The 23,528-nt window shown below is 41.8% G+C and overlaps 1 protein-coding gene across 2 annotated transcripts; it reads right to left on the reverse strand.

The window, feature by feature from the left end:
• Positions 1 to 157: 157 nt before the first annotated feature.
• Positions 158 to 23,234, reverse strand: ddah2 (DDAH family member 2, ADMA-independent). 2 transcript variants are annotated; one of them, XM_066668595.1, is made up of 6 exons: positions 23,098 to 23,234; positions 12,606 to 13,118; positions 11,745 to 11,933; positions 9,668 to 9,787; positions 8,012 to 8,155; positions 158 to 1,645 (listed from the first exon to the last, which is right to left on the reverse strand). In XM_066668595.1, the coding sequence occupies exons 2-6, from the start codon at positions 12,894 to 12,896 to the stop codon at positions 1,526 to 1,528; spliced, it is 864 nt and encodes a 287-aa protein (XP_066524692.1). In that variant the 5' UTR covers positions 12,897 to 13,118; positions 23,098 to 23,234; the 3' UTR covers positions 158 to 1,525. The 2 variants fall into 2 exon arrangements, with proteins under 2 accessions (XP_066524692.1, XP_066524691.1); XM_066668594.1 differs by lacking the exon at positions 23,098 to 23,234 and adding an exon at positions 19,384 to 19,526.
• Positions 23,235 to 23,528: the final 294 nt, after the last annotated feature.

Below are 23,528 nucleotides of genomic sequence, written 5' to 3' on the forward strand. Positions count from 1 at the left end.
TGTATGTTTCTGGTGCTCACGTTTAGGGCTTCAGTCAGTGAGTTACATTTTTATAACTATGGGAGATGGTAGCAGCTGCTGTGATAAGAATTTTCGGAAGTTTATTCCAAGTCTTTACTGCTGCTTAATTTAACTGCCACATCTGACAACTAGGACTAACACTAGTTGTTACAAAGTGGTGTTAAAGGTTTAGTGGTCTGAGCTGAGGATGTACAATCCAGATGTTGAATATCTTCTGTAAAAGTTGATAACGTACTCTTGTACCATGGTTTGTTTTTGTGTTATGATCAGACCAGAGGGCTGTTCCACAAAGCAGGGTTTGAGTTACCATGACAACTTAAACACTCAGAGCCCATGGTTTTGATCTAAGGCAAGTTGATTATTACTAAGAGAGAATGGCTTACTGGGTAATCAAAGAAATCCTGCTTCATGGAATACACCCTGGAGCCTGAATCTTACACAAACTTGTGATCACATTTTAAAGGAACTCTAGGTAAGTTTAGGGTCTTTTGTGCTTTGGGCTCCCCCTAGTGTAAATCTTTGTTTACAGCACTGCCCTAATATCAGTGGGTGGTGATTTCCTACCCTCCACCCCAAGTAAAAATACTACAGTGTACAAATTTATATGGGGAAGACAACCGTTTCAAACTATACATTTGTGTAAGGTTCAGGGATGTTCCTGGAGTCTCTACACAGCTGTGGTATAGTACAGGTTCCTGCTTCTGTTGACTATTGTAGTAAGCTAATGTTAAGTAGCTGTGAAATGCAAATATAATGGAAGTGGCCCCTGTGGGAAAACAAACCAGGAATGCATACATTACATAGTTTCTGAACTTTAACTTAGGTACGTGATAAAATTTTTACCCTTTATTGTTTTTAAATCTACTTTAAAACTCCTTGTTTTTATCCACAGTTAAGTCAAAGATAACGCTAACCCAGTCTCACCCACAGTGCTACCAATTTGTGAGGGTGAGTGCAAGCACCTACCACTTCTTTTTGAGCTGATGCTTACACAATGTCACCGCAGAGCTCAACATGTGGAGGAGCGCAGTAACAGTCCAGACACATGGCAGCTAGCACACATCCATGTTGGCTAGCGCTGTCCTTACGATGAGAGGAATTGTGATCCTTTGGCGCTGCATTGTGTAAAGCACCATACGGCACTTCTGGGATGAGCTGGAGTGCTGTTTGTGATTCAAAACTGACCTCAGGATTGCTCTTGTGGCTGAATAACATTAAGTCATCAACAAAATGTAAGTTTCCTAGAGGCTCACACTCTGTTATTGAGGGACAAATACCCTTTAAATATCATTAACTTCAGAAGCAATGCTGGATAAGCAGGTGTCATTAAACGTTTTGCTGTACTGTTTATACACACATCACGGTCCAGTGGTATTGATTTCAGACTGATTTTGACTTTATTATTAAGAGAAAATGGCTTACTACTGAGGATATAAATACAGGACGGAAAATTAATCTCACAGATTATAATCATAAATGACTATGAAAGCAATACAAGGCTGGTTTATATGTAATTGGGTTTTCTATTAATAAGGAGGCAGAATGAGGTGAGTGCCCCCCCGAGTTTGGAGGCCTCACTGCAGGCTGTGGGCAGGAGGGTGTAATCTGGCAGCTTCTGGAAGGCCTGAAAGAGAGTGGAGAATAATAAATTTATTCTCACTTCATGTCGCTTTACATCAATACATCAGGAGAAACAAACAAACATTCAGTTGTTCACAAGAGGAAGTTGATGAAAATGTAGAGAGAAGTGTGTGTTTTCAATGACAGAAATAAGCAATACTATGTCATTCATTTTTTCATTGTCTGTTAGCCAGTTAAGGGTCACGGTTGTTACGCTATTTATTTTACATTTTCCTTTTTTACAATATGAATAAGACAGAATGTTTTCCACATGAAGACAGAAACAATGAAAACTGGGTTAACTGATAACATAACACTACAAGGTTTTGTGGCTTTAAGGGGGTCCAAACGTTTAATCAGGGGGACCTGGACTTTAAAATGCATAGTTAGTTGCCCCTCATGGGAGCCCAATTTTCATTGTTAACAAATCAGCACAGCAACACTAAATAAATAAATAAAAGAAGAACTTAGCCTTCTCTGTCTCTCTCACACATTTAATTCACATTTAAGCATGCATTTAAGCATTCTACCCGGAATCACAGGGTGCAAGCCCGGAACACAATTTGGAGGGGGCGCCAGGCCTTCACAGGGTGACACACACACACTCACACCTACGGACACTTTTGAGTGTCTAATCCACTTATCAAAGTTCACTTTTGGACCATGGGAGGAAACCGGAGCACCCGGAGGAAACCCGCGCAGACACAGGGAGAACACACCACACTCCTCACAGACAGTCACCCGGAGGAAACCCACGCAGACACAGAGAGAACACACCACACTCCTCACAGACAGTCACCCGGAGGAAACCCACGCAGACACAGGGAGAACACACCACACTCCTCACAGACAGTCACCCGGAGGAAACCCACGCAGACACAGAGAGAACACACCACACTCCTCACAGACAGTCACGCGGAGGAAACCCACGCAGACACAGAGAGAACACACCACACTCCTCACAGACAGTCACCCGGATGAAACCCACACAGACACAGGGAGAACACACCACACTCCTCACAGACAGTCACCTGGAGGAAACCCACGCAGACACAGGGAGAACACACCACACTCCTCACAGACAGTCACCCGGAGGAAACCACGCAGACACAGGGAGAACACACCACACTCCTCACAGACAGTCACCCGGAGGAAACCCATGCAGACACAGGGAGAACACACCACACTCCTCACAGTCACCCGGAGGAAACCCACATGGACACAGGGAGAACACACCACACTCCTCACAGACAGTCACCCGAAGGAAACCCACGCAGACACAGGGAGAACACACCACACTCCTCACAGACAGTCACCCGGAGGAAACCCACGCAGACACAGGGAGAACACACCACACTCCTCACAGTCACCCGGAGGAAACCCACATGGACACAGGGAGAACACACCACACTCCTCACAGACAGTCACCCGGAGGAAACCCACGCAGACACAGGGAGAACACACCACACTCCTCACAGACAGTCACCCGGAGGAAACCCACGCAGACACAGGGAGAACACACCACACTCCTCACAGACAGTCACCCGGAGCGGTGACTGCGACACTACCTGCTGCATCACCGTGCAGAACACACAAAACAGCTTAGATTTGACTCATTTCATCCAAGGTTTAATAACGTCGGCAGCCCACAGAGAACAGATGGGGGGGTCTTGTTTCACGGTTGCTGGATTGTTAAGCTCCAGATCCCCAAAATAATGTATACAATCATTCATAATACTTCCCCTTTAAAAGCTTACAAAATGCATTTCTGTCTCAGTCCACAAGATGGCGCCATTTGTTTAGTTCAATCCCTGTTCAGCTAGGACCCAGAATTGAGACTACAGTAATGTAAGCCTCCATTACATTAAGCTGTCATTACGGCCCCCTCTGGATTAAAGCCTTTATGAATTCTATCAGGAAGTTTCCTTATGTAATTAAAAGGTGTTTGTCTGACTCACAAACAAAAGCATCTAAATATCTTTATGCTGACAGTCTGTTTTAGCGTGTGCCACAGTTCTTCTAAATATTCTGTTTGATGCTCTTTAATTTCCCTCTCCTCAGATGGCGAAAATGGCCTCTCTTTTTTTTGTGAAATGCCATTCTCTCTTCTCTTTTGCTCCTGTCTGTAATTAGCAGCTCTTTGAATCTGTAAATTTGACTAATTAAAGTTCAGAAAGAACTACCACACACTAGACACATGGTTGTTATATGAATTATTAATTGCCTGGAGGTAATTAGAGAGACTGATAACTAGAGCATTCGCTTCAGCAAAGAGTGATGAATACAGAGTAGACGCTGTAGGCTTCACCTGAGGAAACGGCCCAAGGCTAATGCTAAAAACATTAACACCACTCCGCAAAAGAGCATCTGCCAAATGCCATGAATGTAAATGTAAAGTAGAACAATGCTAATAGGCGAAGTATTATTCTTCTGGCTCCAGTCAAGGCCTTCTCTTGCTATTAATTATTATCCATGTTATACTACTAATAATAATTACAGTAGTAATATTTTAGTGCTGGTGTTTAAAGATTTCCTCTGCTTATTTTACCTTTTAATGATTGCTTTCCTTTTCTTTATCTCTGCATTTATTAAAAGGGGCCATATCATACATCTTTTTTTGTATTTGTATCTTTTGTCCCTTGGTTAATATGGGCATATGTAAATGAGCTCTTTTATGTTTGGATGCCCTACATTGTGGTCTTATTCAAAATACTGTGGGCAGTGTGGGTTTAAACTTCAGACAGCACGTGCAGGACTAAACTCTCACTGTAGTCTGAACAGAATGGATCTTGTAGACTGTAGTTTATTTAGAAAAAATATCATCTTACACACTACATGTAGCTATTAATTAAAAAATTGGTGAGGAGGAGTGTGGTGTGTTTTCCCTGTGTCTTTGTGGGTTTCCTCCGGGTGACTGTCTGTGAGGAGTGTGGTGTGTTTTCCCTGTGTCTTTGTGGGTTTCCTCCGGGTGACTGTCTGTGAGGAGTGTGGTGTGTTTTCCCTGTGTCTTTGTGGGTTTCCTCCAGGTGACTGTCTGTGAGGAGTGTGGTGTGTTCTCCCTGTGTCTGCGTGGGTTTCCTCCAGGTGACTGTCTGTGAGGAGTGTGGTGTGTTCTCCCTGTGTCTGTGTGGGTTTCCTCCAGGTGACTGTCTGTGAGGAGTATGGTGTGTTCTCCCTGTGTCTGTGTGGGTTTCTTCCGGGTGCTCCGGTTTCCTCCAACAGTCCAAAAACACATGTTGGTTGGTGGATTGGTGACTCAAAAGTGTCCGTAGGTGTGAGTGTGTGTCGCCCTGTGAAGGACTGGTGCCCCCTCCAGGATGTGTTCCTGCCTTGTGCCCAATGATTCCGGGTCGGCCCCAGACCCACTGCGACCCTGAACTGGATAACTGGATGTAACACACATTTGGTTTTTAAATATTTTAATATTCATTCTTTTTGTTACTGGGTTCACTGGGTAACACTTACTTATTTTTGCTGTATATGGAAATGTCTCTAAATTCGGGACAGTGCTAACAGCGTGAAAGTAAACGCAGACTGAAATAGCTACTAAACATAACAACCCAGTTACAAATGAGTTTCTGTGGTAATTCAAGCAGTGAATAAAAACAGACAAGTTAAACTTCAGCCACGTACAAATAACAGTGTCTTTTCCTCCTCAAACACACCATTCTACCTTAAAAGATGCTGAGCTTTCCCTACAGTTGTAGTTTTTCCCTTTAAGAGAGGAACTAGTTTTTACTGATTTTGCTATGGCTCACTTGTACCAGTTTTACAACCAGGAGGCGATAGAGCTAAGGTTGCTTTGCTTTCCAATATTAACAAGTAGCTAGAAGAGTCAAAGGCACAGGGTTAAGAATGAGATTTGAAGCACAGCCGAGTGTAGAGGGTATGTTAAAAAATTGTGGATCCTTCTTTTGTCACGCGAACGTAAACCATGGGGAGTTTACATTGTTTTAAGGTCAGCAATACCAATCATTCTATGAGAGAGAGAGACAGGGCGAGACCCTCTCGGGACTTATGGTGGGACATGCCAAAATGAAGCGGGGCTTTCCAGACCACTTGTCTGCTCCAGCACATCTGCTGCACTTCCTAAAAAGCTGGCGAGTTCAATAAGATTCTTGAAATGTAGAGAAAAGTCTAATTGATTGAGCAGTACCGTTATTGTAATAAGGGAATATAGACTGTATATTTTATTTTCCTTTAAGTCATGACAAGTTCTCCACCAATCATATGATGCTGTGGAACTGGGAGAGCGAAGGCTAGCCAGAATGTCCTTTGAGGTATGTTAAGTTCACAGTGCTGCCAACAAAACGTCATTGGATTTGAATGCGGTCAGAGGAGAACACTCTCTGCTCAGTTCTGTTGTGTTAAATGTGTGCGTCCATCTGTAGAGCCCTCCAACAAATTGTGCTATCAATTCTGAAGTCTGTAAAAGTTTTGGTAACAAGGCTGTGTCTGAAAAGCATGTACCAGAACTACCCACATCACCACGAAACCCCACTGCTGTGCTGAGGATGGTCCTCCACTCCAATAATGTCTGGACAAGAGCTAGCCCTGGGGTCTAAAACAGACCAGTGTTGACTGGAGTAGACGATGGCTGATAAACTGTGCAATAACAGATGCTCTACAACTGACTGTAACTGTGACTGTAAATCTATTGTTCAAGTCAGGGGCAGGTTTTCCCCTTAAGTATGACACTTAAGGGTTAATTTCTTCTTAGCTGAGGGATTTACTTATGGTAAATAAATTGGACATAATCCCTTAAACGATTTCCTTAGGGATTTACTGCACTAACAGATTTTTATGGGAGTAAAAACAATGGTTTCCATGGAAACCATTGTTTACATGCACTGGCTGTGATACCCGTTGTCGCCTCTCTTGTACCAGCTCACAAACATTTCAGAAAAAAATGGAAGAAAAGAAAACGAAATTGGTCAGGGGAGGAAAAGATAACATTTCTGGAGGAATATAATAAAACCAGACAGGCGAGGACATTTGAAACTTGGTGAATATTTGGTACACTGTTGACTTACTGACATGAAATACCTCACCTTTCTCTGACTGGAAGGACCCCGTATGGAGCTACATTAGGGTCAAAAGTTTTGTTCATTTGAAAAAAAAAATATCTGAAACTGAAAGTTCAAATCTTGAGATTGATCTTTGAAAAATACAATAATCACTGAACACATTTTACGCAATATTCAGTGTAAAACATTGACTTCAGTGACAAAGTCCTTTATAGTGAGCTCTTTTAGACAACATTCGGCACCTATCGCAGTAAAAGAGCTATAAACTCTGTCAGAGCGTAGTTCCACAGCCACACTTCAGTTTCCCAGCACTTTGCTGGTGATGGAGTCCGCTCCGTCAGGACAAAGCTGCAGCGAGTCGGTAACGAATCTGAACAAGCTCCTTATTCCCCAGGCTCTTAGTCTGATGTTCTGTTCAACTGTAAATCGTGCTTTAATTTAAACTGGTTATGCTGCTGAAAGTTAAAATAAAATCTGTGACTGAAAAGATAAAATCTGCAAATGAAAAATATGACTTCAAAATATTAAAATAAATAGGAAAGTGAAAAACAAAAAATTATTTATTTAAAAAAATTAAATAATTGAATCTAAATTCTATTTAAACTGAAAAAAAAATCATCCTACACTTATTTCAGTTTTGAATACATTGTTGTATTTTTCAAAGTTCAATCTCAAGATTTGAACTTTCAGTTTCAGATTTTTTTTTTCAAATGAACAAAACTTTTGACCCTAATAGAGCTCCATAATCCCGTAGCATACAATCATAGCACAATCATTAACTGCATCGCAGCAGAAAGAGCACAGCTGCAGAAAGTAGCGTAATCCAACTAAAGACGATTAAACAAATCATGGATTGACTGCCGATCAAATCTATAATTTAAAATCAACTGCTCGTCATTAAGCGTATCCAGGGGTTTCTCTTGGTCATGGAACACTCTCCTCGGGACATGGTTCATTTATCGCCATTAACTCGGCCATGTTGCGGTTAAGACCCTATCAGAGGTACCTTCAATTGTTTTCCTTAATTTGGTTGCTAAGGTGTTTTTGGGCAATGGTTTAGCAAACTAAGGGATTCCTTAAGGGATAAGACAAAGATAAGAAAAAAAAAACTTAAATACATAAATGAACACTAAGAAAACGACTTATGACATTTTGCGCAAGCGATTTTATTTTAAGAAACCCTTAACTTGGACTTTACTGTAAACACCTGGGGCCGGTTTTCCTTAAAGTGGGCAGTGAGTGGAAGCAGAAGGCAGGGGTTTCTGATAAAGTGGCTAATATTGTGAAGTGAAGTTTTATAGAAATCCATGTTGTGAAATAAAGATAAAAGATTAGAAACTCACTGATACACTGTTGGGACACTCATCTGCCGTAGGGTGGAGGAGATAGTCCACTTTAGCAGGACCTCGCACATAGACACAGTTAGCGGCCACGTCCTCCGGCACCGACAAAATGTCATAGTGATGATCGGTCAGCTGCTCCATCATCTGCAACAACACAGCCACACAGGAGAGTTATTAGAGGAGGAGGAGGAGGAGGAGGATTATCTGTCCTGCTGAAATGAACAAAGTAGATTTACAGGTCATTAAAAGCACACTCAGACAGGATGCATGCTCCAGTCGCATAATGTGAGCTGGACAGCTCTATTCAGAGGAAGGACTGGCAATGGAGTGAACAGACAGTTACACTTCACAAACAAGCAGTGGGCCATGCACCATTTTGATTCTGACCATGTTCCTTGTGCTGAACTGGTGCAGCATAATTAAAACACACCCTATTTTGCTAAAGAGTTTGTTTGCTTTTACTTTAGATATGGCTCTTTATCTGATTCATTTAAATAGAAGACAGGAGCATGAAGAAAGCACAGATAAGAACCAAAGATTCAGGAGAAGAAAGGCTGAAAGCAACGAAGGCTCAAAGGAGAAGATACACTGAGTGGAACACAGATTAAAACGGAAAACTCCCAAATATTATAATGGAGAAACATTGAGAGAACCCAAGGATGAAAAAAAGAAGAAATACCAGCAGAAACAAAGACTCAGATGGAAAAACCCTCTAAGAGCACGAGGAAAGAATGTTGAGAGGATCCAAGGCTCTAAAGGAAACGCCGCAACGATTATGAAAGAAACACTGAGGGAATAAACTCTTTAAGAACATGAGAAAAAAATGGCCGAACAAGAAAAAAACCAAGATACAAACACAGAACAAACACTGAAAAAAAAAACTCTAAAAACATTAAGAAGGAACACAAAAAGAAACTTGGTCTCAGAAGGAGAAGAAAATCTAAGAACCACGTTTCAAAAGATGCTGAATCAATAAAAGGAACCAACAATGAGAAGATAAGAAGAACACACACTGAGAGGAACCAAGATTCAAAAGGAGAAGAAACAATGAGAGGAACCAAGACAGAAAAGAAAAGAAAGAACTACAAATTAAATAGACAAGAAAAAGGAGAGGAACCAAATCACAAAAGTCGAAGACAAAACGAGAGAAACCAACAGTGAGAAGGAGAAGAAACACTGAGAGGAACCAGAACTCAGGCCGTCCCTGAACTAATAATAGCTGTTGGATCAAAGAAGAAAAACACACAAACACTCCATGTAGGGGGTCTTTGGGGGTGGGACTGAGGAAAACTGGATTAAGGGCTCTCCGACTTTCTGCTCCGGAGATTAATGAGGTCATAACTGGACCACAGCACCTCGGGGGGCAGTGTGAGGATCATATGTCATCAGTCATGGCCATCTACAGCAAAAACGACCTCACACGTTTAGAGAAGTGGGCGGACAGCAGGGTCAGCAGTGAACGCAGCATAAAACACTCCTCTACTGTCCATCCTGGAGAGGAGGGTAAAGCTGCACTATGGGAGGACGGATGGGCAGATATCTGTTGAAGAGAGTTCTGGTGGTCTACCAGGTTTTTAAGAGTCTTAACTTTCTCTGATCATAAAAGAGCAAACCTTATGTTTTGCTGTGGTCAGTTAAGACTGATCCACCACTCACCCGCTGGGTTTTCTTGGCTCCCTCAGTGTTACTGAAGATGATGGTTTCAGGACCCCCCATGGAGCAGATGCTCTTCAGTCGAGAGCCTCCAAACACAGGTACAGTGGACACGGCAAAGTCCTGAACACACACACACACACAAAGAGATAAGACTGCACAATATATTGTTTATCACCATCCATTAAAGTACCCACCATCCAAGTATTAATCAATCCATCCATTTAACCAAGCATCCATCAAACCGTCCATCCGTCCATTCATTTATACAATCATACATCCATCCATGTATCTGTCTATCCATACAATCATCTAATTATCCATCTATCTATCTATCTATCTATCTATCTATCTATCTATCTATCCATTCTTCCAAGTATCCTTTCATCAAACCAAGCCTCCACCCATCCATCCTTTCTAGTGCAGAACATTAGAAAGTAGGCCCAAGTGTGTAGTCCCAGCGGTCTGTGATTGTAGCTACACTTTTCCACTGCAGGTGTCGGACAGAAGCAGAGAAAGGGTTTCCAGTGACCTGAGTGAAATGCCGAGGGACCTGCGAGCTGCGTCCTGTGTGTTTGAATACACAAATCCACAGAGGCCCAAACCCCAGCTGCAGAGGCAGTCTATTCAAAGCAGAAACTGATTTTAAATTCAGCAGTTTTCACAAAGTGATGGGCTTGTGCAGATCTGAGACGTGGAAATGGCTGCACTCCTCACCTGCCCTGCAGCTGTCTGCTTTTCCACTGCTTTCACGGTGTTAGAAATTTGACAGGAAGCATTTTTTTTTCTTCACACAAATGAATACAGCTGGGTCCATCCCCGTCTGGAGACTTCATGGACTTTGGAGTTCAGATTTTCACTGAGATTTCTTCACATGAACTTAGAAAAGCACAGGCACCAGGCCAGTTTAACAAGAAATACTTCAGGAGGACTTTGCGGGGAGGAGCAGGAGGAAGGAGAGAAGTCTGAGGAGGAGTAAGGGGACGATGAAGGAGGAGGAAGATGAAATGATTAAATTATCACCTCTGTGCAAAGAGGGGACCGGATGAGGGGCAGTGGAAGCTCTACAAGAATTCTGTTAAGACCACTGGCAATCAGTGTTGCCAACTCCTTAGTAAGGAAAGTAGCTATTGGCTGTCGTAAAAGTTGCTAAATGATGTCATCACTTAACTTGCATAGTCGTCCATTTATGATTGACGCTGTGAGTAAAAGACACCATAAATATGTTTAGAACTACAAATGAACTTTTAAATGGTCCAGTTTCAAACCTAATGTACACTAGAGGCTAAGTTGGCAACCCTCTGGGGCATTATGGGTGTAAACGGGTGGGGTGGGGCAGATACATTAGGAAAGAGACTAAACAGATGTGTCTCCTGTGTTGGTTTTCAATTATTACTTTTTTAAAGGTAGATTCTTTCTTCTATGCATCCGTTCAGTCAAACAGCCGCACAAACATCTCAGCATCCAACCCATACATCCATCCATCCATCAAATCATTCTCTTCATCCTTTCATAAATGCAAAGGTCATTCATCCACTCATCCATCCATGCAGTCAAGCACTGAAACATCATCTGTATATCCATCCAAGTATCCCACTCATGCTTCCATTTAGGCACCTTTCCATCAATCCATCCCTTATTAATCCATCCAAATATTCACTCATCACCCATTCATCCATCATCCATCCATCATTCTTTACACTCATCTTAAATGCACCCAACAAATCATTCATTCATCCATGCAGTCAAGCCCTTCTTTTTATTCATTTGTAAAAGTTCATCCATCCATTTATCAAACCAGTTCAGCACATACACATTCATCCATCATATATATCCCACCCATCATGCACCCATCATCCTTCCACCCACCCGTATTTAGTAAACTTCTTGAACATTCTGCTTCAGTGGATGGATGGAATAATAGATTGATGCTTGAATGGCCATGTGGGTGGATGGATGATTAATAGATGGATGAAACACAGTAAACCCAAACAACACACTCCACTGTGAACTGCTTTATCTAACAATACACCACGGTCTAACGGAAGGTGTGTGAGTGGGGAAGCTCCTCCGTTCTTACTCTGAAAGTATCAGCGAGGACCTCAGCTCCGCGGTGGTTGGTGTGTTTGGAGATTCCCACGAAGAACTCTTTCCCAGTGAAGAGCACATCACTGCCCTCCAGAGTGGCTCCCCCAGAGACGCCCTCTTCCACCCCCATCTCCACGACCGTCACGTTCAGCTCGTTCAGAACACGTCTCACTGCCTCCGCCTGTGTAGATACACACACACTAATTAATCAATCAATCAATCAATTAAAAACAAAATTAAATACTTATAGGGCAATTTCAACAGGTGTCAAAATAATCTGCCACAAAATGTCTGCACTCACGCAGAGTTTGACCAAAGTAACTCTTCTAAAGTTCGTTCGAGATTGTTGTTATCAATTCAAAATGCCCACAAATCATAAACCATTATTCATTCATTCATCTTCTGTAAGAACTTCATCTTGATCAGGGTTGGGGTTGGTCTGGAGCCCAGAGACATTGGGCACGAGACAGAAGCTCGCCCCAGAGAGGGCACCAGCCCATCACATCAGCATCACCCACTCACACAGTCACTCACACCTGTGGACAGTTTCACACACTCACCCAGTCACTCACACACACGCAGACCTGTGGAGAGTTTCACACACTCACCCAGTCACTCACACACACCTGCTAAATTTTACCCATTTACCTAGTCACTCACTCGCTCACACCTGTGGAGTTCTACCCAGTCTCTCACTCACTCATACACACCTGTAGAGTTTTACCCACTCACACCTGTGAGCAGTTTCATACACTCACTCAGTCACTCACACTGGTGGATAATTTCACACTCTCACTCACACCTGTCGACAGTTTCACACATTCATGTGTGTTTAAGTGTGTGTGTGTGTGACCTCTGCTCGTCTCTGTTGTTTAAACGGTCGTGTGATGAGCGCTGTGTCTCCCTGGATGACGGCTGTATCTTCGATCCTCCAGCTCTCGGGCAGCTGGGGGTCCGGAGGGATCTCTATGAGCTGGAGTCCTACCTTCTGCCTCAGAGCCCCTGTCAGGACCCCGAACTGACGCTGAGCCTTCGCCACGTCCACTGACACACTCTCACCACCCTCTTCTTGCTGACCAAAGCACTCTGGGATACTTCGCACAATGGCATGTGTGAAGCGGCCGTACGGACACACACTGGCCATGTCAGTGGGGGTAGGTCTGTGGTGTGTGGGTCTTTAAGATGTTTTCTGAGTGAGTGAGTGATCAGTCACCAGATATCTTCAGAGAGACTGGGCGTCCCTGTCTGAGAGAGTGTGTCTCAGTGAGTGTGTGTGTGTGAGCCTGTCCAAGGAGGAATATTCCTGGAAAGATGACTAAAGTCCACTTGTCAATGTCAGCGGAACACTCACTGCACACCTCTGGACCTGAGAGAGAGAGAGAGAGAAGAGGAAGAGATGGAGAGAGGAAAGGGAGGGAGAGAGAGAGGGAGAAGAGGAAAGGGAGAGTGAGAAGAGGAAGAGAAACAAAGAAATAGGAAGAGAGAAAAAACTCATGTGATCAGGGGCACCCAAATTCTTACTACTATCATAAACAAGCAAATTATCTGTCAGAACAAAATCTCTGGTCTCCAAGAAGCTGAACGTCTTAACTTTCAGTTGAAGTTAACGGACTGAAGTGTTTTTGAGCATTTCTACTGTTTTAGAGCATTTTCTACCCTGACAATGTGTAAAAATGTCTATCAGTGTATTTTATATATTTTCTGGAATATTCTGGCCACATGCAAAGCTTGTTATTTTTGTAACATGTGGTAGATTAGAGAACTGATCCAGGGTAGAGACAAGTAGATATCATCTGATACAGTACCACATTCTTCTGCTCCAACACACACACACACACACGTTTGTATCTGTGGACACCTTTCTCCTGAAATCAAGGGTATTTATAAACTGTGAGTGTGTCCACCTTCGCTGTGGAAGCAGCTTTTTGTTCTCCTGGAATTGTTTACACTAGATGTAGGAACATTGCTGTGAGGATCTGATGGCATTTAGTCAAAAGCACATCAGAGATGTGAGTAGGACTGTGTCATATACATTTTTTCAAACCGTATTGTGGTGATAATGATATTCTGACTAGTTTACATAATGACGTCATGCAGTTACAAGTAAAATGGCGTAAGTTCATAAAGAGTCACTGAGGTACAGCAACACTGTAAAAGAAAGTGGTTCTGTGGTGGAAGAGTTTATTCCAAATAGAGGAGAGGATCTGATATACAGTAACTGAATAGCTGATCTACAGTAACAGAATATCTGATCTACAATAACAGAACATCTGATCTACAATAACAGAACATCTGATCTACAGTAAACCACAGTAATATGCAAGATATGAAAGAGGCCTGTAACGACAAAAGGCTGTAACAAGTGATCAGTTTCACCACCTCAAACAGAAGCACCCATTTGAGTTTGAGGAAATTAATAATAATAATAATAATAATAATAATAAGCCTCAAGGAGTTCAGCAGCCAGTGAGGTCTATCCCATGCCGACAGAACACATTGTTTCAGCAGAGCAACTACTCTGTATTATTTTGTTATTTACTGTGATGCTTTAAGAGTATTTTTTTATTTATTATTTGTGTTTGTTGTTTATGTGCATGTGCTACATTTTCTGAACTTTAGATTTGTGGTAAATGTTTTTTATTTGTTACATTTATTATTTTTTACAAAATCAGAGTTTTGGTAAGTTACAGTTATTTACAACACAAACCAAATGTTAATTATTCTTTTCTACATTATTATTATTATTATTTATTTATTTATTTATTTTTTGGGCCATATCGCCCACCCCTAAAGGTCAAGTACCAAATTTGGATGATTAGATCTGACACAACAAATCATCCCATAGTACCGGACAGAGCTTCAACAGTCAAGAGAACACAAAGCTGCAGGTACACAGTTAATTGCTGAGGAGATGTATACCCCTGTAGCCCCTGCGAGGCATTGAGCATGGCGATCTTAGGCTCATGTGCAGCTGCTCCAGACAGTCACATTTAAACTCATGCTTACCTAAAGAGGTTATCAAAAGAGTAACTGTAAATATATGTCTCTGTGCACCATGGTGGAGCTGAATTCCCTTATTATATGATGTGTCTACGACTTTAGGGACAGAGTGGGCATTAACCTCATTAAAAGGGATTTAAAATGAGCAGATGAGCTGCAGCAGGTCTGTCAAACCAGCGGAAATGTTAAAACTGCATTGTCCAGTGTTGGAAAGGCTCTCCTAAGCTGACCTCTGCATCTCCACCTCAGCTCTAAGCCCACTGCGAGTCTTGACCAGTAGCTGGGATGTGGACTTGGCAGTGATGGTGGGAAGGGAAGAGGATATAAACTTGTGGCGGACAAGAGGCTGATTGTTCCCGGCTGCATTGTTTTGAAAGATCAAGGACTTTTTATTCTTGTCTCAGGATTCGTAATGTTTTCTCTAGGCTCCTGCTACAGAAATGATACACTGTATTTATATATTTTACAGCCACTGCAAACACACACATGATATAACCTGTATAGAAAGCATCAACTACTAGAATGAGACTGTAGCAGCTACACATGAGCAAAGCCAACTGGCAGCTAGAAGTATATAAATCCCCCTCAGCACTGGACTGTGGAGCAGTGGAACAGTGTTCTCTGGAATAAGGGTGTGCCATTCAATATTTCTGAGATGAGGTAAATGAACACTTGTCATCCACAATCAATATCTGACCAGAAAATGTATATGTTGTATCTGCTTTAAAAGAGCAATCTGTAATATATACACACTATACTCTGTCATAAATGTAACAGGGGGTGTGATCACAGGTTAAGGAAACATGCTAAGTTGAAGCACTAGTGCCTCTGTGGTCCATTCCCTAACCCTAACTCTATTGGAGTTTCCCACCCTCAGTCAAATCCCAAATACAGTTCACACACCCTCCCACAAGCAAACAGAGACAATGTTGTATTTTACTGGATCTAAAAGGCCTTGGTACCCTTTGAAGAATCTCCATGACCAGAGCAAAAAGAGAGGAAATACTGGCCATGTGTTTGAAAGATGGAGGCAGCAAGATTATAAGACAGATCCAGAGTTCTTCCTGAACAAACAGCAAGTAATTTCCATAAATAAATAAATAATTAAATAAATAAATAAAAATGGAGGCCTATGTAGAGATTAAAGGTGTATATTCCATAGTTTGAGTGTTTGAAGATATTAAGGAGTAAGAGATTTATTTAAAAAAATAAATAAATCGCAGATTTGGCTATTTAAGGTGGAACGGAGAAATCAAGCAGGCCAATAACACTAATATTAGCCTTTCACTTGGGTAGGAAGATGTATTAGTGACATGATATACACTTGGTTTGTGTGTTTTAAACAGATAAAGTGTGGAGTAAGAGTTGGTTCTAAATCTATAGCGCCATCTTCATCTTGGCACAGTTGCCTAATTAAGGTCGAATGGAGAATTCAAGTGAAAAAGACTTTTGCGTTCCTTCACAAGGATAATGTTTTCCCTCGCAAATAGTTTGTGGGCTCCGTGGTACTGTGCTTGCTGTGCGTGTCAGGTGAACTATGGAGCAGCTCGTTGAATTTTACTTTGATCTTGGACTGAAATATAAAGACATAGCATCACTTCTCAGCAGAAAACATGGAGATTTTATTGGGGAGCGCCAACTGAAACGTTTGTTGCTGTGTTGTTAATTGCTATGAAATGAGGATGAGAGAATTTAAAGTGCAAACGCATGGACAAAGGCTATGTGAACAGTACAGAGACACAGACAATGAACACAGTTTCCAATCAGTGGGAGAGAATGGAGAGTGAACACCTGAATAAATGTGTAGCTATTGGTGATGTACTGGAGTTAGTGATCGACCGATATGGGTTTTTTGATGGCCGAGGCCGATGCCGATTTTTAGACAGCAGTAGTGGCCGGTGGCCGATATGTAAAGCCGATATTCCCATTCCTCAGGCACTGAATAAACTAGAGGCATTTTTATGATTTATTTTTATAGAAAACCCTTCAAATTTGTAAAAGAAACCATTTAGAGTCCTGAAATATACATGAAGTGGTCAAAAGCTTATGAAAACCACAAATAAATGTAGGCGCTTTTCTTATATTTGGAAAAAAAAATGTTAGTGACTATAAACTGAAGAGTTCATGAGTCCCGTTACTTTTTTCCTTTTAAAATGGTGTGTCTCCAGGTGTCTACTTTCATCAGGTAAAATTTGGAGTTGATATCTCCTACTGATCTGAAGTTATTGAAGCTGGAGCAGACAGTGGACAGATGGCCTCTCCCAGTGTCTCTATAGACCCCAAGTTCTCCACAAGGAAAATGATTACTTTTACTGCAAAATTACAGTGTATATATCTTGTCTAGACCTAATTTCAACATCGTAGTGTTTTTCTTTAATTTCTATGAGAAACTCGTCTCCTGTCCCTCACCAAGTGGCCATTTACCCCTCACCAAACTGTAAAAACCCTTAGTTATGGTGTGATTTATTCTGATGTACTGAGTTTATTTCTGATGTTTACACTTGTTTCACACTGAGTACAGTGTTCCTTTAAATGACTGATGTGTTAAAAGGCGAGAGCTGCACTCTGATTGGCTGTAGAGCAAGGCAACTTCCCCCACACCCCCTGCTGCATTTAAATGTCCTCAGTGGGGGAAACCTAACTAGTAAAAGACATCTAAGCTTTGAAACATTTTTATTGACTTGAATATTGCTTGTGGAGCTTGTGGCTGCCGAATAGAACCGTTTGAGTCTGGGTCCGTTAGGCGCTGAAAACATATGCGCTCTGCTGCGTGTTTGTCCCGCTTCCTTGGGTGCGCATCGCCAAACTTTGCCCCTGATTGGTCTACAGATTTGATTGACATGTCGTTGGAACGCTGAGCGCCTAAGCTACTCTGGAGTGACATGGGTCCACAGGGATCCCGTCCTTTGTCCAATCACATTACTGCCCCAACCCACTGGGTTGCCAGGTCCACAAATATAGCATATCACAGCTATGAAGTGAACATATATGAACAATATAAATTTAGTTTATAAACCTTAGCGATATCTTGAGCTTCACATAGCTGTTTGTTTAAGGTGGAAAGGAGTAGTCAAGAAGCTGTAGAATAATGTCAGTAATACTTTTAAATGAGCCATGTAAGGTAGGACTAAATTGTGTATAAGAAGCAAGGATCTCCCTCCTAAAATTACATTTATGGTTTATAACACCATCCTTGTCTAGTCTAAACATTTAATGTGGATTTATATATTAAAGGCTTGTAAACAGAGGGAAAATACTTAATTAATAGGTGCTTAAATAGGTAAATGTTTAGTGAAATGATGTAGAACTGGTTTGTGCGTTTTAAATAGAAAAATGGAATAAAAGCTGCTTCAAAAAGTTTCAAAGATTAGCGCTATAGCTTCAGTTCTTAAGAATTCAACATGCTGGTTAATAGCACCAGTAAGACCTTGTAAATGGACACATTTAATGTGGAACGGACATTGGGACTCACCTAAAAGGACATCTATACCGGTAAATCGATAAGTAACCTCTTCTAGTAGAAATATTTAATGTGAATTTGAATATTAAAGGCTTGTAAATGCAGTGGAAACGGCATCTGCTCGTGGAGGTTTTACTTAAACGATGAAGACTTTTCTCTGTAAATATGTTGATCATGGCACATTCTTTTAGCTATTACAGTCCAACGTTTTTAAACTTGTCTCTTGCTTGTTTGTGTATGTTCAGTTAGAGTTAGGATTGGTGTATGTTCTCAAACTGACACCTGGTCCAGCTTCGCGTCTGGGGAGGAGCTGGAGGAGGCAGACGGCTCTCTCCACACTGTTTTGAAAACGTATCGTAGCCCTTATTATAAACGTGTGGTGTCAGTATTACAGATTGCTCCTTTAATAATGACCTAGGAGCTCAAAATAAAAGGCTGTGAATCTCATACTGAGGCTAGGTCTCATAATGATGGCTTAGGATCCTATACAACTGACAAAGCATCTCATAAAAATGACTTAATATCTCATAATAACGACTTAGCCTCTTAGTATACAATTATCTGGTGATTTGTAATATTCACTTGGTGTGTCATAATAAGGTCTCATCATCACTTTAACAGATGCTGAGGCATTATTATCACACAAACGAGTTCCTGTCCCTTTATCATTAGGGAGAAAGTCATAATTGTGACACACTTCTAAATGGCTCTATTTTTTATTTTTTCCTGCTGGCAGAAGCACTCTTCCGCCTCAGATTCACTGAAATGATTCCTATCAGAAGAGTCATATACAGACTTGCAGCAACAAGTGACAGCCCCAACAGGTTTCGCAAAAATTACAGAAGAAATTACCCGCTCTAAGTTTTAACCTCGTCCCATGAAACAAGAGACAACAACAGCCGAAGCTGTGGGCTGAGAGAGGAGAGATTAAAACCCTGCACAAAGCCTTTGGAAACCTTCACACACAACAACAGCCTGCTGTGTAAACTCACAGACTTCAGCAGACTTTCTTAAAATAACCCCGGAGCACAGCTCAGATCTGGTGGAGGAAACCCTGAGGAGCCCTACACTTTGGGGTTACCACTTTTCAGTGTTTTCCAACAGATCAGTTCAATAAAAGATAAATAAGAAGAGAATAAACAGAGCTGGAAGCAGCGGCTGAGCTCCTTACCTTAAAGGCTTTAAGGCTTTAGAAGCAGTAGGTTGTGTTTTCATCAGGAATTACCCAGGAATTACTCTCCTCTTTCACACAGAGCGCAGCTCACTCTGCTTCACGTCCTCTCCCACACCCACACGACATCTAAGCTTTGAAACATTTTTATTGACTTGAATATTGCTTGTGGAGCTTGTGGCTGCCGAATAGAACCGTTTGAGTCTGGGTCCGTTAGGCGCTGAAAACATATGCGCTCTGCTGCGTGTTTGTCCCGCTTCCTTGGGTGCGCATCGCCAAACTTTGCCCCTGATTGGTCTACAGATTTGATTGACATGTCGTTGGAACGCTGAGCGCCTAAGCTACTCTGGAGTGACATGGGTCCACAGGGATCCCGTCCTTTGTCCAATCACATTACTGCCCCAACCCACTGGGTTGCCAGGTCCACAAATATAGCATATCACAGCTATGAAGTGAACATATATGAACAATATAAATTTAGTTTATAAACCTTAGCGATATCTTGAGCTTCACATAGCTGTTTGTTTAAGGTGGAAAGGAGTAGTCAAGAAGCTGTAGAATAATGTCAGTAATACTTTTAAATGAGCCATGTAAGGTAGGACTAAATTGTGTATAAGAAGCAAGGATCTCCCTCCTAAAATTACATTTATGGTTTATAACACCATCCTTGTCTAGTCTAAACATTTAATGTGGATTTATATATTAAAGGCTTGTAAACAGAGGGAAAATACTTAATTAATAGGTGCTTAAATAGGTAAATGTTTAGTGAAATGATGTAGAACTGGTTTGTGCGTTTTAAATAGAAAAATGGAATAAAAGCTGCTTCAAAAAGTTTCAAAGATTAGCGCTATAGCTTCAGTTCTTAAGAATTCAACATGCTGGTTAATAGCACCAGTAAGACCTTGTAAATGGACACATTTAATGTGGAACGGACATTGGGACTCACCTAAAAGGACATCTATACCGGTAAATCGATAAGTAACCTCTTCTAGTAGAAATATTTAATGTGAATTTGAATATTAAAGGCTTGTAAATGCAGTGGAAACGGCATCTGCTCGTGGAGGTTTTACTTAAACGATGAAGACTTTTCTCTGTAAATATGTTGATCATGGCACATTCTTTTAGCTATTACAGTCCAACGTTTTTAAACTTGTCTCTTGCTTGTTTGTGTATGTTCAGTTAGAGTTAGGATTGGTGTATGTTCTCAAACTGACACCTGGTCCAGCTTCGCGTCTGGGGAGGAGCTGGAGGAGGCAGACGGCTCTCTCCACACTGTTTTGAAAACGTATCGTAGCCCTTATTATAAACGTGTGGTGTCAGTATTACAGATTGCTCCTTTAATAATGACCTAGGAGCTCAAAATAAAAGGCTGTGAATCTCATACTGAGGCTAGGTCTCATAATGATGGCTTAGGATCCTATACAACTGACAAAGCATCTCATAAAAATGACTTAATATCTCATAATAACGACTTAGCCTCTTAGTATACAATTATCTGGTGATTTGTAATATTCACTTGGTGTGTCATAATAAGGTCTCATCATCACTTTAACAGATGCTGAGGCATTATTATCACACAAACGAGTTCCTGTCCCTTTATCATTAGGGAGAAAGTCATAATTGTGACACACTTCTAAATGGCTCTATTTTTTATTTTTTCCTGCTGGCAGAAGCACTCTTCCGCCTCAGATTCACTGAAATGATTCCTATCAGAAGAGTCATATACAGACTTGCAGCAACAAGTGACAGCCCCAACAGGTTTCGCAAAAATTACAGAAGAAATTACCCGCTCTAAGTTTTAACCTCGTCCCATGAAACAAGAGACAACAACAGCCGAAGCTGTGGGCTGAGAGAGGAGAGATTAAAACCCTGCACAAAGCCTTTGGAAACCTTCACACACAACAACAGCCTGCTGTGTAAACTCACAGACTTCAGCAGACTTTCTTAAAATAACCCCGGAGCACAGCTCAGATCTGGTGGAGGAAACCCTGAGGAGCCCTACACTTTGGGGTTACCACTTTTCAGTGTTTTCCAACAGATCAGTTCAATAAAAGATAAATAAGAAGAGAATAAACAGAGCTGGAAGCAGCGGCTGAGCTCCTTACCTTAAAGGCTTTAAGGCTTTAGAAGCAGTAGGTTGTGTTTTCATCAGGAATTACCCAGGAATTACTCTCCTCTTTCACACAGAGCGCAGCTCACTCTGCTTCACGTCCTCTCCCACACCCACACAGTCCGTTATTCTCCCTCCCTCTCCCTCTTTCTTTGTCTCTCACTCTCTGCCTTCCTCCTTTCCCTTCCCTGTCCCCTTTTCAACCCTCTTTCTCTTTCTCCTCCCCTCTCTCTGCCCCCCCTCCCAGTCTTCTCTCCACTTCCCTTCCCCATCCCCCTTTCCAGAACTCCAGCACAACTCCCTTTCACAGTGGAATAGCTACATGTGGCTACATAATATGACATAAGACACATTACTGACCGCAAAAATCAATATCAGAAACAAAGTACATATGAACACAGAGGAGCTCCACAATGCTTTATGATATGACGTGTGTATGAGAATATATAAGATAAAATAATCCTTTATTAGTCCCACAGTGGGGGAAATCCAAACAATATAAGATGTGCACGCCACAGGTTGTAATCTACCTGTTACTTTTCATACTTTGTTTGTGGGAGTCGAACCAGCAACCTTTCAGCATCAAACACACTCCTCTGGACACCGCTGGAGTGAGAATAGCCCACCAACCACAGAAATCCACCCAAATGATGAGGGCCTAGAGGACGACCGACACACACTGTGCAGCGACAGATGAGCTACTGCCTCTGACTTTACATCTACAAGGTGGACCAACGAGGGAGGAGTGTCTCACAGAGTGGACACAGGGTTTAAAAACTCCAGCTGCATGTGCTGTGTCTGATCCACTCTACACCAGCACAACACACACTAACACGCCACCAAAAACCTGTACAATTGCCAAGGAAATCTAAACTTTTGCACATGATGACTGCGTGTTTAAGACCGATGTATTACTATTCTGTGCTTTTATAAACCAGCTGTAGCTTGTACGTAGGTGTGTAAACTCCTGATTCACTGCCATAATTCTGTAATACTGCTGAAAGAAGAGCTTTGTCACTGACCTGTTGTTTCCAGCCATGCCTCAGAAAGCATCTGTGTGTGTGTGTGTGTGTGTGTGTGTAGGGGATAGAGTATAAAACAGTTCGCCTGAATGACATTGCCACGTGAAATGCTTCAGTGATGCGTTTCAGCTCATCCTCCGACCCACAGTCCACTTCATTTAGATGAATAATCCTTCTCTTTTTCAATATGTGGGTCATACGATTTAGCTCAGAGATGCACTGGGTGTGTGTATTCATGTCTTTGTGGGAACCTACCCCCCCATACACACACACACACACAGCATGATGAAAACAAGAGCACACTCCATGATAAAACTGCAGAGAAATAGAGGTATATATAGAGAGAGAGAGACAGAAAGAGAGAAGTAGTTAGGGAGTATAAACAAGATGTGAGAGAAAGTTGTGAGAGAGAAACAATAAAGGGAAAGGCAAATTGAGAAAGACGGAGAAAAAAAAGAGAAGTAAGGCAAGTTGGAAAGAGAGGGGGGAAATATGGTGGAAAGTCCCCCTTTCCCTCCCGATAAACTTTGTGATGTTTCAACGAGGTGTAACAGAGAGGAAGAGTGTGTAGATGACTCTCACTCTCTGGTGCAGATGGAGAGCGCTGTAGACGATAAACAGAGCCTCACTGAAGAGAAAAGCTGGGTTGTTTTGTTTCTCGTGAAAAGTTGAGCAGATGGTGCAGGAATTCAGCTGTGGCAAGAAACTGTCTTCTACTGCCACCTGCTGACCACCCCATGAATAACAACCTAATGCGTGAGAGTTGAGGAAACAGCTAAAATAATAAATATAATAGCAGTATTGTTATTATTATTATTATTATTTAATACTTGATTTTTGTGTAATAGAATTCTCTATTACTGAATGTACTGAATAGGACAGAGGTGGACACAGAAGATCCAAGGTCTTGGGGGTCCTGGGTTCAATCTCTGTTCACTGTCTTGGAGGAGTGTGGTGTGTTCTCCCTGTGTCGGCGGGGGTCTCCTCCTGGTGCTCTGTATTCCTCATGCAGT

This window comes from Hoplias malabaricus, chromosome 4, assembly GCF_029633855.1.
Source record: "Hoplias malabaricus isolate fHopMal1 chromosome 4, fHopMal1.hap1, whole genome shotgun sequence".
NCBI lineage: Eukaryota > Metazoa > Chordata > Actinopteri > Characiformes > Erythrinidae > Hoplias > Hoplias malabaricus.

Coding starts and splice junctions, on each gene's coding strand:
- ddah2 (XM_066668595.1), bottom strand. CDS start 12,896: ATGGCCAGTGTGTGTCCGTACGGCCGCTTCACACATGCCATTGTGCGA. Junction 11,934..12,605: donor AACAACAGAGACGAGCAGAG/GTCACACACACA, acceptor GTATCTACACAG/GCGGAGGCAGTGAGACGTGT. Junction 1,646..8,011: donor AGTGTCCCAACAGTGTATCA/GTGAGTTTCTAA, acceptor ACTCTCTTTCAG/GCCTTCCAGAAGCTGCCAGA.